Source organism: Engystomops pustulosus, chromosome 4 (assembly GCF_040894005.1).
Source record: "Engystomops pustulosus chromosome 4, aEngPut4.maternal, whole genome shotgun sequence".
In the NCBI taxonomy this organism is placed as follows: Eukaryota; Metazoa; Chordata; class Amphibia; order Anura; family Leptodactylidae; genus Engystomops; species Engystomops pustulosus.
The window spans coordinates 22009048-22024552 of record NC_092414.1 but is presented as its reverse complement, the minus strand read 5'-3'; the positions used below and the strand labels follow the sequence as shown (position 1 = coordinate 22024552).

The window sequence follows — 15505 nt, the reverse complement described above, 5'->3', positions numbered from 1 at the left end:
TGTAATCAGCCAATCAGTGAAGAGTGAAGAGTGCCTCAGGCCTACTGCCTGACACTTAGGGCGAGTCTGGAGACTCTAGCCCAGAGCTGCAGCTTCCACAATTTGGACACAGCTCCACCTCAACTATCCCAGCCCACAACTACTATCAGGCTGTGTGCACCATTTTTCTCTAAAATGATAGATAACTAGGAGACAGAAAGAGTTGTAAAGTTTATAGACCGCAGTAGCGCATTATAACTGATTGGGTGGCAGCTTGGGGCCCAGGACTACTAGAAAGCCCATGGCAACCCAAACCACTCTCCAAATTTGATACTACCCTGTAGAGTTGATAAAAAGATAGACCTTTATCCATGTAATGTTCGTATGTGGGCTGGCTCTCTACACACATATTTACAAGAGCTCTTTCAGGACCTACGAAGGTCCTAAAACTGCAGAACTGAAAGCCAAACAACTCATTGAGCCATGGAAGTTTTTGGGCTCTATGACATTGATATATGACATAAACATGGGCACTTGATGAGCTGGTCACATTCCTAAAAAGAGCATGACAGCGGAAGGGGCAGAGTGGTATTCATGAAGACACTAAAGGGTTAGGAGATTTTTCCTCTTCCTTTATTAAAAAACATGTGAAGTACGGCCCATTTTAAGATAGAGTATTTCTATAATATCAATGTACATGCCCATGTCTTGATGAGACAATGCCTTTAACAAAAATTAATTAGGGTGATATTTGAATGTGGAAGGGATACAAATAATTTTAGAGCACATTAGGTCAGCCTATTGCTCTTAAGAGTTGTTCAGGCCCTCAAATCTCACCCCCCAAGACTTTGCTTGTGCTGCACGGAATCTCTAGAATGCACTTCCCCAGACAGACAGCTTCATAACCGAAGCCTACAATTTGAGACATGTCCTAAAATTCTCTGTATAGTCTCATTTCTTGTCATCTAAATTCTAAAATTGAAGGTGCTGCAGAATTTTCACAAAAGGTTGTATATATATATATATACTCTATATATATTACAGTATATATAGTATGATGTTTATGTTGTCAACACTTTTCTCTCCACCAGGTGGCGATATTTCCTATCTTTTTTTTTTAAAGTTTTTTCGCTGTGTTGCAGAATAGCAGGAACTAAATAACTAGAGTCTTTCTCTATTAATATATTTCCTCCTTTAACTGTGTGGTCCAAATCACACATCCCCTCTATTCCACAAAGATGCCAAATTTCTTAGGGGATTTATTATGTTTTAATGTTAAAAATTCTAATTTTTTTGTACAAAAAGAAATGTTTTCATTTCGCCATATTCTGAAGACAATGACTGACTTGTACAAAGTGAAGCACATGCCGACATTTTTGATTACAGGCAGTCCCCTACTTAATAACACTTGACTTACATACGACCCCTAGTTACAAACGGACCTCTTGTAATTGGTAATTTGCTGTACTTTAGTCCTAGGCTACAATAATCAGCTGCAACAGTTATCAAAGGCGTCTGTTATTAAGCTTTACAGTTCTGACTTACATACAAATTCAACTTAAGAACAAACCTACAGACCCTATCTTGTATGTAACCCGGGGACTGCCTGTATACCATTTTTTGGGACTGTATGACGTTTTCATCAATTTCTGCTCTAGACTGGAGAACATGACTAGAGGACATCCTTTATATAGAACGTTGAATAAAATGTATCAACAAATTTATAGATTTTTCCAAATATTACAAATTATTTTAATGATGGACCTATCAGTATATGTTTATAATGTGGGGGAAACCGGAGTACCCGGGGAAAACCCACGCAAACACGGGGAGAACATACAAACTCCATGCAGTTGATGCCCATGGTAATATTTGGACTCTGCAAGACAACAGCGCTAGTCACTGAGCCTCCGTGTTGCCCATGATGGTGGCAGCAGATCATCTTGCTGCGGAAAATCCAGTTAATGTGTCAAGTCCGGAGGGTGCAGAAGGAAATCCACTTGATCAGTGAATACATCTTACTGCGGAAAATCCAGTGGATTTGTCATATCCAAGTCCTTGGAGATAGCTGCCCGTCCTCTGGTGATTGTGGGGACATGGCTTTAGTAGAAGGAGATGAAGTCACACAGGGGATCACAGTCTGGCATGGAGAAGGTGGATGCATCAGAATTCCCTAATAACACAAAAGAGAAATAATCATCATTATATTATATCACTATCCTGAATAATAAGTGATTTATACCCCCTGATATTTATAGTATTCACTAACTTTGTGGGCATCTCCCTAGGCATGTAACCCTGACCAGCAGTATTTGCATACTGCATCTACATCTCCTACTCACCTGTTGTGGTGGGTTCTCCATGTGATGAGCCTACAGATGACATGGATCGGCTGAGGTTATGGAGGGGAGCGCAGGTGATATATTATGGTTGATGTGAGAACTTTCCTTTGTCTTTGGTGCTGATGTTCTTCTAGAGGTGAACATCTCATCCAGCAGTATTGTCTTGCTGTTACTTTCTACATGGCCATTTGGATAATAGATTGGCCACTCAGTCTGTGGTCTGTACCATGTCAGTGGGATAATAGGTGTCAGACCACGCAGGACATACAAAGCTGAAGTCAAGAAGCTGTTCAAACTCCATGCACATCTCATCATCCAGGTAGTATATGGACAGGTTTAGGTCCTCAGGAGCTGCCAGCAGTATACGTGGGGGAACTGCCGTCCTATTCTCCACATCAATCCAATTTATTCTATAGAAGAATGGATGATTCCTGATGTTTCCTTTAACTCCAAGCCGATTTTGTGGCTCTTTACACAGAAGTCCTTTGATTATCTCTACAGTCTCATGGTTGAGGTGCCTTGGGTAGTAAGGATTCTTGTTGATGACCGCATGCTCAATTTGTGACACCGATTCCCCATAGAATGGGTATAATCCAGTTGTCATGTGGTATAAAGTAACTCCCAGAGCAAAGAAGTCCACCTCTGGTCCATGGTCCATGCAATTGACCATTTCCGGGGCAGCAAACCCTGGTGTGCCCTTGCATTGTTGTGAGGTTTTGTCATGCACATCAGTCAATGCCAGGCCAAAGTCGGTGATTTTGATGTGGCCCTCTCTGGTCACCAGAATGTTTTGAGGCTTCAGGTCTCTGTGAATTATGGCTTTTCTATGGAGAAACTGTAGACCGCAGATGACTTCTGCTGTGATGAATCTAGATGTGGGAATATCCAGGAGAGTGTTCTTGAAGATATCATCAAGACTTCCCTTGGTGGCCAGCTCCATCACATAGAAGACTTGGCTGTCAGTCTGGAAGGCAGCCAGGCCATGGATCAGAAAAGGGTTCTCATGGGATATTTGCAGGATGTCACGCTCTGCCAAGCTGTACCCACGCTCGGTGTACACCTCCTTCTGGACCACTTTGATGGCAACATGTTCTTTCCTGATGTGATCTGTTGCCAACAGAACTTTTCCAAATGCTCCTTCTCCTAGTCGTTTGTGGAAGGTGAAGCATTTCAGAGTAAGTGGTACCAGGACAGTAGATGTGGCCGCCGCCTCTTCCAGAAGGACTTCTTCACCTCTCGCCTCGTGGCAACTGCTGGGACTTTGTGGTGGTTTTGGTGTCCCGTCCTCTCTGTCCTCTGCTCCATCCTTCCTTTCAGATTTCTCATTGACTGTTTAAGAAAAAAAAAAGATTTAATGTTGTTATTAGAACTAGAGATGAGCGAGCACTAAAATGCTCGGGTGCTCGTTATTCGAGACGAACTTTTCCAGATGCTCGAGTGCTCGTCTCGAATAACGAGCCCCATTGAAGGCAATGGGAGACTCGAGCATTTTTCAAAGGGACCATGGTTTGGGAATAAAATGTGTTAATTAATTGAAAAAGAATGTCTTCTGATAAGTTAGCAGATGTATGCAAACATCTGCAATCTATTCTTCACTGTTCCGCGTGTATATTATCTCCCGACAAGTTAGCAGATGTGAAGAACAGTGAAGAATAGAATAAAAACAGTGAACACAGGATCATTTAAGTGAAAAACGCAGTGAAGAACACAGTGAAGAATAGATTGCAGATGTTCGGCACATCTGCTTACTCGTCGGGAGATACGCGGTCCGGGATCCGCTCCTCTTCTTCCACTGAAGTCTCCCTGATCTCTCCGTGCTGCCCCATGTCTCCGTGCTGCTGCCGCTGCCCCATGTCTCCGTGCTGCTGCCCCTGTCCCATGTCTCCGTGCTGCTGCCCCAGCCCCATGTCACCGTGCTGCTGCCGCTGCCCCATGTCTCCGTGCTGCCGCTGCCCCATGTCTCCGTGCTGCCGCTGCCCCATGTCTCCGTGCTGCTGCCGCTGCCCCATGTCTCCGTGCTGCTGCTGCTGCCGCTGCCCTATGTCTCCGTGCTGCTGCCGCTGCCCCATGTCTCCGTGCTGCTGCCGCTGCCCCATGTCTTCGTGCTGCTGCCGCTGCCCCATGTCACCGTGCAGCTGCCGCTGCCCCATGTCTCCGTGCTGCCGCTGCCCCATGTCTCCGTGCTGCTGCCGCTGCCCCATATCTCCGTGCTGCCGCTGCCCCATGTCTCCGTGCTGCTGCCGCTGCCCCATATCTCCGTGCTGCTGCCGCTGCCCCATGTCTCCGTGCTGCTGCCGCTGCCCCATGTCACCGTGCAGCTGCCGCTGCCCCATGTCTCCGTGCTGCTGCCGCTGCCTCATGTCTCCGTGCTGCTGCCGCTGCCCCATGTCTCCGTGCTGCTGCCGCTGCCCCATGTCACCGTGCAGCTGCCGCTGCCCCATGTCTCCGTGCTGCTGCCGGTGTCTCTGTGCTGCTCCCCGGTGTCTCTGTCCTGCTCACCGTGTTCTTCAATGTGTTCTTCACACATATATATTGTTCTTCACATACTATTTTGTTCGCACCGTTCCGCGGGTATCTTCCGACAGGTAAGCGGATGTGCCGAACATCTGTAATCTATTCTTCACTGTGTTTTTCACTTAAATGATCCTGTGTTCACTGTTTTTATTCTATTCTTCATTGCTCTTCACTGTGTTTTTTTAATTAAATGCTCGATCTCGAGCAGGGGAAATACTCGTCCGAGCAACGAGCCGTTTCGAGTACCTTAATACTCGAACGAGCATCAAGCTCGGACGAGTATACTCGCTCATCTCTAATTAGAACATAAACAATGATATGTTATCACCTAATGTGATCAAAGATTTCAGTGCTAAATTCTCTGAGAAAAGCAGTGGATATTTCATCTTTTGTTAATTGATTTTCTTTTCCTGATTTCATTATTTTTAAATCCCAGAAAAAAAAACCCTTAGTCCTTTTTCTCATTTTAATAAATTGTATGATCAGAAATCAGGTAATACTACTTGTTGTCCATTGCAACCAACAGCAGTTCGGGTTGTGATTATGGTCACTAAAAGAACTTATACCCCTCCCCCATTTTATATACTTGTCCCCATCATTTCCTACCTTTGTCATCCTCCTGGCTGATGCTACTGGGTGCAGGGACATCTCTGGAAGGTCTCCCTGCCTCTTGGCTGCCAAAGTTCTGTACATACAAGTCCTCATAGCTCAGGATCTGTTCTTGCTCCTGTTGGTAGTGCAGGAGGATATGCTGTTCTTCATAGCTGATAGAAGGTTCCTTCTTGTCAGGTGTTTTCTTGTCCTCCAGACCGATGTTACTGGGACCAGGGACATCACTAGAAGGTTCCTCCACCTCCTGCTCCCTACCGTACAGGGCATATACATCCTCCTGGCTATGGACCTGGGCCTGGATCTCCTGGTATGGTTGGAGAATGTGCTGGACCAAATCCCTGATGGGGGTCAGCTTGTCCATCACCAGGCCAGTGGTCTTCAGGCTCTGATCTTCTCCAGATTCAGGTTTCTGCGTCCGGTCAGAAGTCACATGGACTATAAAGAAGAAATAAAAGCATTGTTTATTATCATTGATTATTAAGTGATTTCTTACTTTCTTTTTTATAATATTTAGAAATCTTATTCGCCCCCGATATCCATCATTTACAATTCCTGTAATATGATTAGGAACTTGAGAGGAACATTATGGGATGCTATACACATCCCCTAATCCTAACTCATGCATCAATTCTGTTAAATGTTACTCCAGCCTTGCTGTCCATAGCAACAGCTGTGGAATCTTAGCCCGGGTATGGCTGGTAACAAGGCCATGTTTTCTGATATGGAATCTCCATCTACTAGCTGTACATGATACATACAACATGTGACCAAAGACTTCAGTGCTGAGTTTATAGAGAAGAGCAGTGGATATTTTGTTTTTTGTTGTATGATTTTCTCTTCCTACTTTCAGTTGTTTTTTTTAAATCCTAGAAAAAAACCCTTAGTCCTTTTTCTCATTTTGAAAAATTGTATGATCAGAAATCGGGTAATACTACTTGTTGTCCATTGCAACCAATAGCAGTTCGGGTTGAGATTATGGTCACTAAAAGAACCTATGTGCCCCACACCCCCACCCCCCATTGTATATACCTGTCCCCATCATTTCCTACCTTTGTCATCCTCCAGGCTGATACTACTGGGACCGGGGACATCACTAGGAGGTTCCTCTACCACCTGCCTTCTATAGTACAGGGCATATACATCCTCCTGGCTGTAGTCCTGGCTGATCTCCTGGTAGTTTTGGAGAATTTGCTGGACCACATCCATGATGGGGGTCAGCTTGTCCATCTCCAGGCCAGTGGTCTTCAGGCTCTGATCTTCTCCAGATTCAAGTTTCTGCATCTGGTCAGAAGTAACATGGACTATAAAGAAGAAATAAAAGTGTTGTTTATTATCATTGATTATTTAGTGATTTCTTACTTTCTTTTTTATAATATTTAGAAATCTTATTCCCCCCCGATATCCGTCATTTACAATTCCTGTAATATGAATAGGAACTTGATAGGAACATTATGGGATGTTATACACATCCCCTAATCCTAACCCATGCATCAATTCTGTTAAATGTTACTCCAGCCTTGCTGTCCATAGCAACAGCTGTGGAATCTAAGCCCGAGTATGGCTGGTAACAAGGCCATGTTTTCGGGTATGGGATCTCCATCTGCTAGCTGTACATGATACATACAACATGTGACCAAAGACTTCAGTGCTGAGTTTATGGAGAAGAGCAGTGGATATTTCATCATTTGTTATATGATTTTCTTCTCCTGCTTTCAGGGTTTTTTAAAACAAAATACCAGGAAAAACCCTTAGTCCTTTTTCTCATTTTGAAAAATTGTATGATCAGAAATCGGGTAATACTACTTGTTGTCCATTGCAACCAACAGCAGTTCGGGTTGTGATCATGGTCACTAAAAGAACCTATGCGCCCCCCCATTGTATATACCTGTCCCCATCATTTCCTACCTTTGTCATCCTCCAGGCTGATTCTACTGGGACCAGGGACATCACTAGGAGGTTCCTCCACCTCCTGCCTTCTATAGTACAGGGCATATACATCCTCCTGGCTGTAGTCCTGGATGATCTCCTGGTAGTTTTGGAGAATGTGCTGGACCACATCCATGCTGGGGGTCAGCTTGTCCATCTCCTGGCCAGTGGTCTTCAGGCTCTGATCTTCTCCAGATTCAGGTTTCTGCTTCTGGTCAGAAGTCACATGGACTATAAAGAAGAAATAAAAACGTTGTTTATTAACTTTGATTATTTAGTGATTTCTTACTTTCTTTTTAACAATATTTAGAAAATCCTATTCCCCCCAATATCTGTCATTTACAATTCCTGTAATATGATTAGGAACTTGATAGGAACTTTATGGGATGTTATACACATCCCCTAATCCTAACTCATGCATCAATTCTGTTAAATGTTACTCCAGCCTTGCTGTCCATAGCAACAGCTGTGGAATCTAAGCCCGGGTATGGCTGGTAACAAGGCCATGCTTTCGGGTATGGAATCTCCATCTGCTAGCTGTACATGATACATACAACATGTGACCAAAGACTTTAGTGCTGAATTTATGGATAAGAACAGTGCATATTTTATCTTTTGTTGTATGAATTTCTTTTACTGCTTTTAGTTTTTTTTTAAATTCTAGAATCCTTATTGCCCATTGCAACCAACAGCAGCTCAGGTTGAGATTATGGTCACTAAAAGAACCTATGCGCCCCCCATTGTATATACCGTATATACTCGAGTATAAGCCGAGCCGCGTGTAAGCCGAGACCCCTAATTTTACCGCCAAAACTGGGAAAACCTATTGACTCGAGTATAAGCCGAGGGTGGGAAATGCATTGGTCACAGATCCCCCAGTATATAGCCAGCAAGCCCCCACTAGTATATAGCCAGTCCCCAAGTAGTATACAGCCAGCCCAGCCTGCCCCCTATAGTATACAGCCAGCCCCCTGTAGTATACAGCCTGCCCCTGTAGTATACACCCAGCCCAGCTTGCCCCCTGTAGTGTACAGCCAGCCCAGCCTGCCCCCAATAGTATACAGCCAGCCCAGCCTGCCCTGTGTAGTATACAGCCAGCCCAGCCTGCCCTGTGTAGTATACAGCTAGCCCAGCCTGCCCTGTGTAGTATACAGCCAGCCCAGCCTGCCCCCAGTAGTATACAGCCAGACCAGCCTGCCCCCATTAGTGTACAGCCAGCCCAGACTGCCCTGTGTAGTATACATCCAGCCCAGCCTGCCCCCAGTAGTATACAGCCAGCCCAGCCTGCCCCCTGTAGTATACAGCCAGCTGAGCCTGCCCCCTATAGTATACAGCCAGCCCAGCCTGCCCCCAGTAGTATACAGCCACCCCAGCCTGCCCCCAGTAGTATACAGCCAGCCTGCCTCCAATTGTATACAGCCAGCCCAGCCTGCCCCCAATAGTATACAGCCAGCTCAGGCTGCCTCGTGTAGTATACGGCCAGCCCAGCCTGTCCCCAGTAGTATACAGCCAGACCAGCCTGCCCCATGTAGTATACAGCCAGCCCAGCCTGCCCCCTATAGTATACAGCCAGCCCAGCATGCCTCCAGTAGTATACAGCCAGCCTGCCTCCAGTTGTATATAGCCAGCCCAGCCTGCCCCCAGTAGTATACACCCAGCCCAGGCTGCCCCGTGTAGTATACAGCCAGCCCAGCCTGCCCCCAGTAGTATACAGCCAGACTAGCCTGCCCCCATTAGTGTACAGCCTGTCCCCAGTAGTATAGAGCCAGCCCAGCCTGCCCCATGTAGTATACAGCCAGCCCAGCCTGCCCCCTATAGTACACAGCAAGCCCAGCCTGCCCCCAGTAGTATAAACCCAGCCCAGCCTCTCCCGAGTGGTATGCAGCCAGCTGAGCCTGCCCCGTGTAGTATACAGCCAGCCGGCCCCAGTAGTATACAGCCAGCCCAGCCTGCCCCCAGTAGTATACAGCCAGTCCAGCTGGTCCCCAGTAGTATACAGCCAGCCCAGCTTGCCCCCAATAATATACAGCCAGCCCAGCCGGCCACCAATAGTATACAGCCAGCACAGCCTGCCCACAGTAGCATACATCCACCCCAGCACGCCCCCCAGTAGTATACAGCCAGCCCAGCACTAAAAAAAAACAAAAACTTATATACTCACCCTCCGGTGGCCCCGATGCGTATTGCTGCTCTCCCGAAGTCCTCGAGGCTCCTCTTCTGTCTTCTGCGCCTGTCTTCTTTCTTCTGTATAAGGCTGCAGGGCGCAGCCATGTATCCTCCCTGGCGGCAGGCGCATACTATGACGTGGTCTCTGCTGACGTCATACTATCCACCGGCCGAGAAGAAACACGCCAAACACAGAAGAGGAGACGCACTGACATCGGGGGAGCAGCTCTGCACATTGGGGCCACCGGAGGGTGAGTATATAAGTTTTTTTTTTTGGACTGGGCTTGTGTGTTGACTCGTATACAAGCCGATTTGAGGATTTTCAGCATATTTTTTGTGCTGAAAAACTCGGCTTATACACGAGTATATACGGTACCTGTCCCCATCATTTCCTACCTTTGTCATCCTCCAAGTTGATGCTACTGGGACCAGGGACATCACTAGGAAGTTCCTCCACCTCCTGCTTCCTATAGTACAGGGCATACACATCTTCCTGGCTGTGGACTTGGGCCTGGATCTCCTGGTAGGGTTGGACAATGTGCTGGACCACATCCATGCTGGGGGTCGGCTTGTCCATCTCCTGGCCAGTGGTCTTCAGGCTCTGATCTTCTCCAGCTTCAAGTTTCTTCTTCTGGTCAGAAGTCACATGAACTATAAAGAAAAAATAAAAGTGTTGTTTATTACCATTGATTATTAAGTGATTTCTTACTTTCTTTTTAATAATATTTAGTAAATCTTATTCCCCCCAATATCTGTCATATACAATTCCTGTAATATGATTAGGAACCTGATCATGGGACTTTATGAGATGCTATACACATCCCCCTAAACCTAACTCATGCATCAATTCTGTTAGATGTTACTCCAGCATTGTTACACATAGCAACAGCTGTGGAATCTAAGCCCGGGTATGGCTGGTAACAAGGCCATGTTTTTGGATATGGAATCTCCATCTACTAGCTGTACATGATACATACAACATGACATAATGTTACACATTCCTAGGGACGTTCATTTTAAAATGACAAAGTAATAAAGATTTCTCCATGGGTTGTGTCCTTACATCTGCTATGGATGTGACATAAATGGGGGGAGACCTCTTTAATGGAGTCTTTCCTATGTGTGCCATAGGCAACAAGTGTAGATTTTCAAGAAATGGGGAATGAGAAAATATTTTGGATATTTAGGTGGTTCTGTGAATACATGGCTGGCTCCAGGTTCCAGTAGGCCCCTGGGTGACAGAGCTTCAATGGGCCTCTTGGCAGTGAACTCACTTGGCGGCACTAAAAATTCAGTCTACTGTTCCCTAGTTTATGATACCAAACAGACCCCTCATGGTTATTTTATATGAGCCCCCCTCACACCCTTTGTGTATTTATTAGATACAGCCCCCCTTACCCCAAGAATTCCTTATGTACAGCCTAATGTGGGCCCCCCTTTCCCCCAGCAGCTCTGGGCCCTGGCACTTGGCCAGGTACGCCCAGTGCTGGCGCCAGCCCTCTGTGGATAAATAATGGAGTATAATATCCTACCTTTCTGGTCCTCCAGAAAGATGCTGCCGGATCCTGTGGCATCACTGGAAGGAGTCTCCTTCTTTTTGGATTTCTTTCTCCTTCCCCCACATAAGATCAGTCTTTCCCAGGCTTTCTGAAGGCTCGCTAAGAATCGTTGTGTTTGGGTTTTCTTAGGTTTTCCCGCCTTCTCCTGTGGTTCTTCAATGTGTATGACTTTCTCCTCTCCTCCTTTTCCCTCCAAGTGCTTTGTCTTCTTCTTTGCTTTCGGCATGATGCGCTCTCACATGTGTCTCCTCTCACCTCCTGAATGTGAGTGTTGAGACCCTGAGCCGCGCACCTGTATTTATACCCTCCGGGCATTGTGATGTCATCAGGTTCCGCCATTGTGATGTCACAGCTCCTCACCCTGGCTTCTCCATTGTGATGTCATCAGGTTCCGCCATTGTGATGTCACAGCTCCTCCCCCTGGCTTCTCCATTGTGATCTCATCAGGTCCTGCATTGTGATGTCAGAGCTTCAGCTCTCTCCAGCTTCCATGTTGTTTCATAATAACAAGAAGTGAACAAGTAACTGGGAGAAGCCATATGATAATTCAAGATATTGCATTGTAATTAAATGGATCTGTGTCTCGATAATACTATTTTTCACTCACAATAAGGCACTATGTACACCTTGTGTACCAAAGGGCCACACACAGTTTCCTCTCCATAGGAAGTTAAGAAGCCTGTATAACAAAGGATGTCCATCACTCTTAGGGGATGTTGTTCCAATCCTTTATTTTTTTAAAACGTGATTATCAGCAGTGCCTGAATTGTAGCAAAAGGTACCCAGGCGAATAGACCTACGCGTAAAGGATTTATAATGTTTTCATACATGCACAAAAATTAAAACTTATACAAAAAAAATTCTTTACTTTGCCGTCTTCTGGTGCTAATAACTTTTTCATACTTTGGTGTATGGAGCTGTGGGTGGTGTAATTTTTTGCGGCTTTTGATGTAGTTTTCAATGCTTCTATTTTTAGGACTGTGAGACTTTTTGATCACTTATTATTGAATAGATGGGGCATTCCCAATATCTAATGGGGGTCATTTACTAAGGGCCCGATTTGCGTTTTCCCGACGTGTTTTTCCAAATATTTCCGATTTGCAGCAATTTCCCCTGAATTGCCCCGGGATTTTGGTGCACGCGATCGGATTGTAGCGCATCGGCGCTGGCATGCACGCGACGGAAATCGTGGGGCTTAGCCGAATGAAAACCTGACGGATTCAGAAAAACCGCTGCATTTTTTAAAAAAAAGTTTCGCGAAAATTGCACTTACCTTCACTCAGCCTGGCTCTGTGTATTCCAGTGCGTTCCAGGGAACGTCGGAGGAACTGCCTTAATAAATCCTGGCCGGACCAGAATCCAGCGAAGAGAACGCGCCGCTGGATCGCGAATGGACCGGGTAAGTAAATCTGCCCCAATGTGTTTATGATTTTTACTGATTATTTATATTTATACGGGGAAAGGGGGGTGAATTGAATTTTTTTTTTTTATATATATATAATTTTTTTTTCTTTGTACTATTTTTCAGACCCCCTAGGGTTCTTTAACCCTAGGTTGTCTGATTGATCCATACTGCAGTATGCCAGTATATAGGGATTTTGCACATCATCTATTACAATGTGCAAATCGCACATTGTAATAGCCTAAAACATGATAGCCTCGGATCTTTGTGCGACCCGAGGCTGTCATAGCAATGGAACGCCGTTCCCCGCTGATGTCACGGGGAGCGACGATCGGAGCCAAGATGCCACCGGCAGCTTTGCTGGCAGCGATCAAAGGGTTAATACCCACGATCGGTGCTAGCACCGATCGTAGGTATTAGCGACGGGTTTTGCTTCATTGTGAATCAAACACCCGGTGAGTATGAACAGGGCTCAGCCCGTGACAAGACGTACATATACATCTTTTTGTGCTATGGGGTTAAACAATACACTTAGACATATTACTTCAATAGAAATTAATATATAGCTAAGCTTATTTAGCTGTGCATCATAAACATGACTACCTTGTAATTATATATTCATACATTAGTTCAATAGTCCCAAATGTCACAGATGCTCCTGCCACCCATATGCCGTGTTGCAGGCGCACCCGTGTTCCTCCCCATGCCCACAGAGCCAGCCTGCAGTCCTACTCACCTTCCCTCCGGGGCGCGCACCCCCGTCCCCTAGGGCGCGCTGGCTCATCAAGATTTAAAGTGCCAGTGCGCCAATAATTGGGGCTGATCGGCCGCCTGCCCTGATAAAATCCCTGGTCCTTCCAGTATCCGCCGCCAGATCTTTGTGCATCAAGCCTTGGAGAAAGCTTGTCTTCTGTGTTGTGGCAGGCTCTGGTGAAAACCGGGTGCCACTTAGACTCCACTACCAGGTGACGGCTTACGTCATCCTGCGTGATGGTTCAGTGAGTCCACTACCCCTGACCCGTGACAATAAGATCCGGCCATGGATTCCGCCAAGGTTCCGCTACCTAAAGTCGCTGATCTCTCCACCATTGTGGCCAGCAATCCCAGCAGCCGTACAGGGGAGGCAAATTGATCAACTGACCTCCGTCTTACAGCAATTGTTGGCCACCCAGCAGAAGTAGTGACTGGATCCTGCGGTGCCTCCCACTACAGCAGCTTCACCATCTTTGCAGAGCCCAGACTGCGACTATCCATGCCCTCCAAATATGACAGAGACCCCAAGATGTGCAGAGGGTTCATCACACAGTGCTCTGGCATGGGCCATACCCCTCTGGGACAGGAACGACCCGGTCACGGCTAATATCTCCATATTCCTCGCAGAATTCCAGTCCGTTCTTCAGTAACCAGCTGCGGTGTCATCTACAGAAACCGCCCTGCTGAATCTGCGCCAGGGGGGACTTATCTGTTGGTGACTATGCAGTTCAATTTCTCACTTCAGCATCCAAGCTCTCGTAAAATGAAGTGGCTTTGGTCGCCACGTTTAAAGAAGGACTGTCTGGCCAAATCAAAGACGCTCTGTCTGCACGGGACCCTGAGAGGTCTGATCTCCCTGGCTACTAAGACCGACATCCGCTTCTCTGAGTGCCTGGAGAAGCAATGTTTAGAACAAGCGCAAGCCAGCACCCGACGTCTACCCCACTTTGCTCCAGTCTTCCAAAGACCACCTTTTCTGCCCACCTTGTCTGTTGCTGAGGAACCCATGCAGGTGGATAAAGCTCATCTGACACCTCAAGAGTGCTCCTGATGAAGACAGGAGAACCTTTGCCAGCCCGGAACACTTTCTTGAGTCTTGACCAGTCCATTATCAATGTGCGGAAAACACACTCACTTAGGGTTCTTGGGAGGAGCATCCCTAGGTGAGAACAAAGCTTCTCCACAACTGAACTTGCCTCTTCTAATCAGCTCCAGGTCAGGTACTCGGTTTTAGGCTCGACTGGCAGACTGGGGAGATTCTCGGTGTCCACCTTGCCTGCTTTGGGATCCTCCAAGCCTCTAGTGGGTCTTCCCACTGCTTATACAGTCTTTGCCAACATCTTCTCGGAGAAGAAAACGGAGACTCTGCCACCACACCATCCCTACAACTATTCCTTAGAGCTGCTGCTGGGCACGTCCCCACCATGAGCTTGGGTATGATAATATTACCACTCTAGAGTTTGTTTGTTTTTTATTTTTCTTCTGTGTTTTGCTAGGAGTCATTAGGCTTCATTTGGCCAGAGCAAAGGGCTGAAAGGAACATTGCTTTACAACCAGCCAGGAAGAGGCACTGGGCATTGTGTCTCCGCACCCCAGGGAGTCTCTGTTTGATCAGAGAAACTTGCTCTTCCTAAGTGGTGGAATTGACACCCTAGGCCAATGTGTGGTTCAGGAAGGGGGATGAAAGAACCAACAGGCTATGTGGTCTTTTCCCACCAAAACTTAGACAATGGGAAATATCATAGCTGTCCATAACTGAGGTATAATTCATAAGTATGCGTCCCCAGTTACACAAGACAGTTATAGGGTCTAGATATGCTCCTGGAGCAAGAATCGGTTTAGCGCCAGGCGAAGTCAGCTAATAGCAGAACACCCCTGATATAAGGCTAAGACACCCAAGTTTGGTATGGGGTTAATGGGAATTAGGTACCCGGTTGATTGGAAGCAATGTCACAGTTGTGCCATCTTCCAATCAAAAGTTATGGGGTTTAAATAAAACCCCAGGCCCAGAAAGTACCTCTCTGATGGGAGGAGGATAGAAAAACTCCCCCTCACAATGACATCGCAGCCTGGGGTGGGGGTCAAAATTCCCCTGGGTTTAAATTGGTAGAGCAGCCACATGGCTTTGGTTCAGTACTGAGGATTCTATCACACTAGAAGACTGGATCGCTGTCTATGCCCAGTCCTTGGGCCAAAGAATTTCTTCCTATTTCAATAGCAAGAGTTTTTTGTTTTTCTCCTAACTGTTTTTA

General features: G+C 46.4%; 1 protein-coding gene across 1 annotated transcript; it reads right to left on the bottom strand.

The window, feature by feature from the left end:
• Nucleotides 1-2010: 2010 nt before the first annotated feature.
• LOC140128425 (uncharacterized) lies at nucleotides 2011-11354 on the bottom strand. The gene is made up of 6 exons (XM_072150132.1): nucleotides 11072-11354; nucleotides 9936-10190; nucleotides 7353-7604; nucleotides 5442-5882; nucleotides 2322-3650; nucleotides 2011-2152 (listed from the first exon to the last, which is right to left on the bottom strand). Exons 1-5 carry the CDS (start codon nucleotides 11322-11324, stop codon nucleotides 2530-2532), a joined length of 2322 nt encoding a protein of 773 aa, XP_072006233.1. The 5' UTR covers nucleotides 11325-11354; the 3' UTR covers nucleotides 2011-2152; nucleotides 2322-2529.
• Between the last annotated feature and the right edge of the window lie 4151 nt (nucleotides 11355-15505).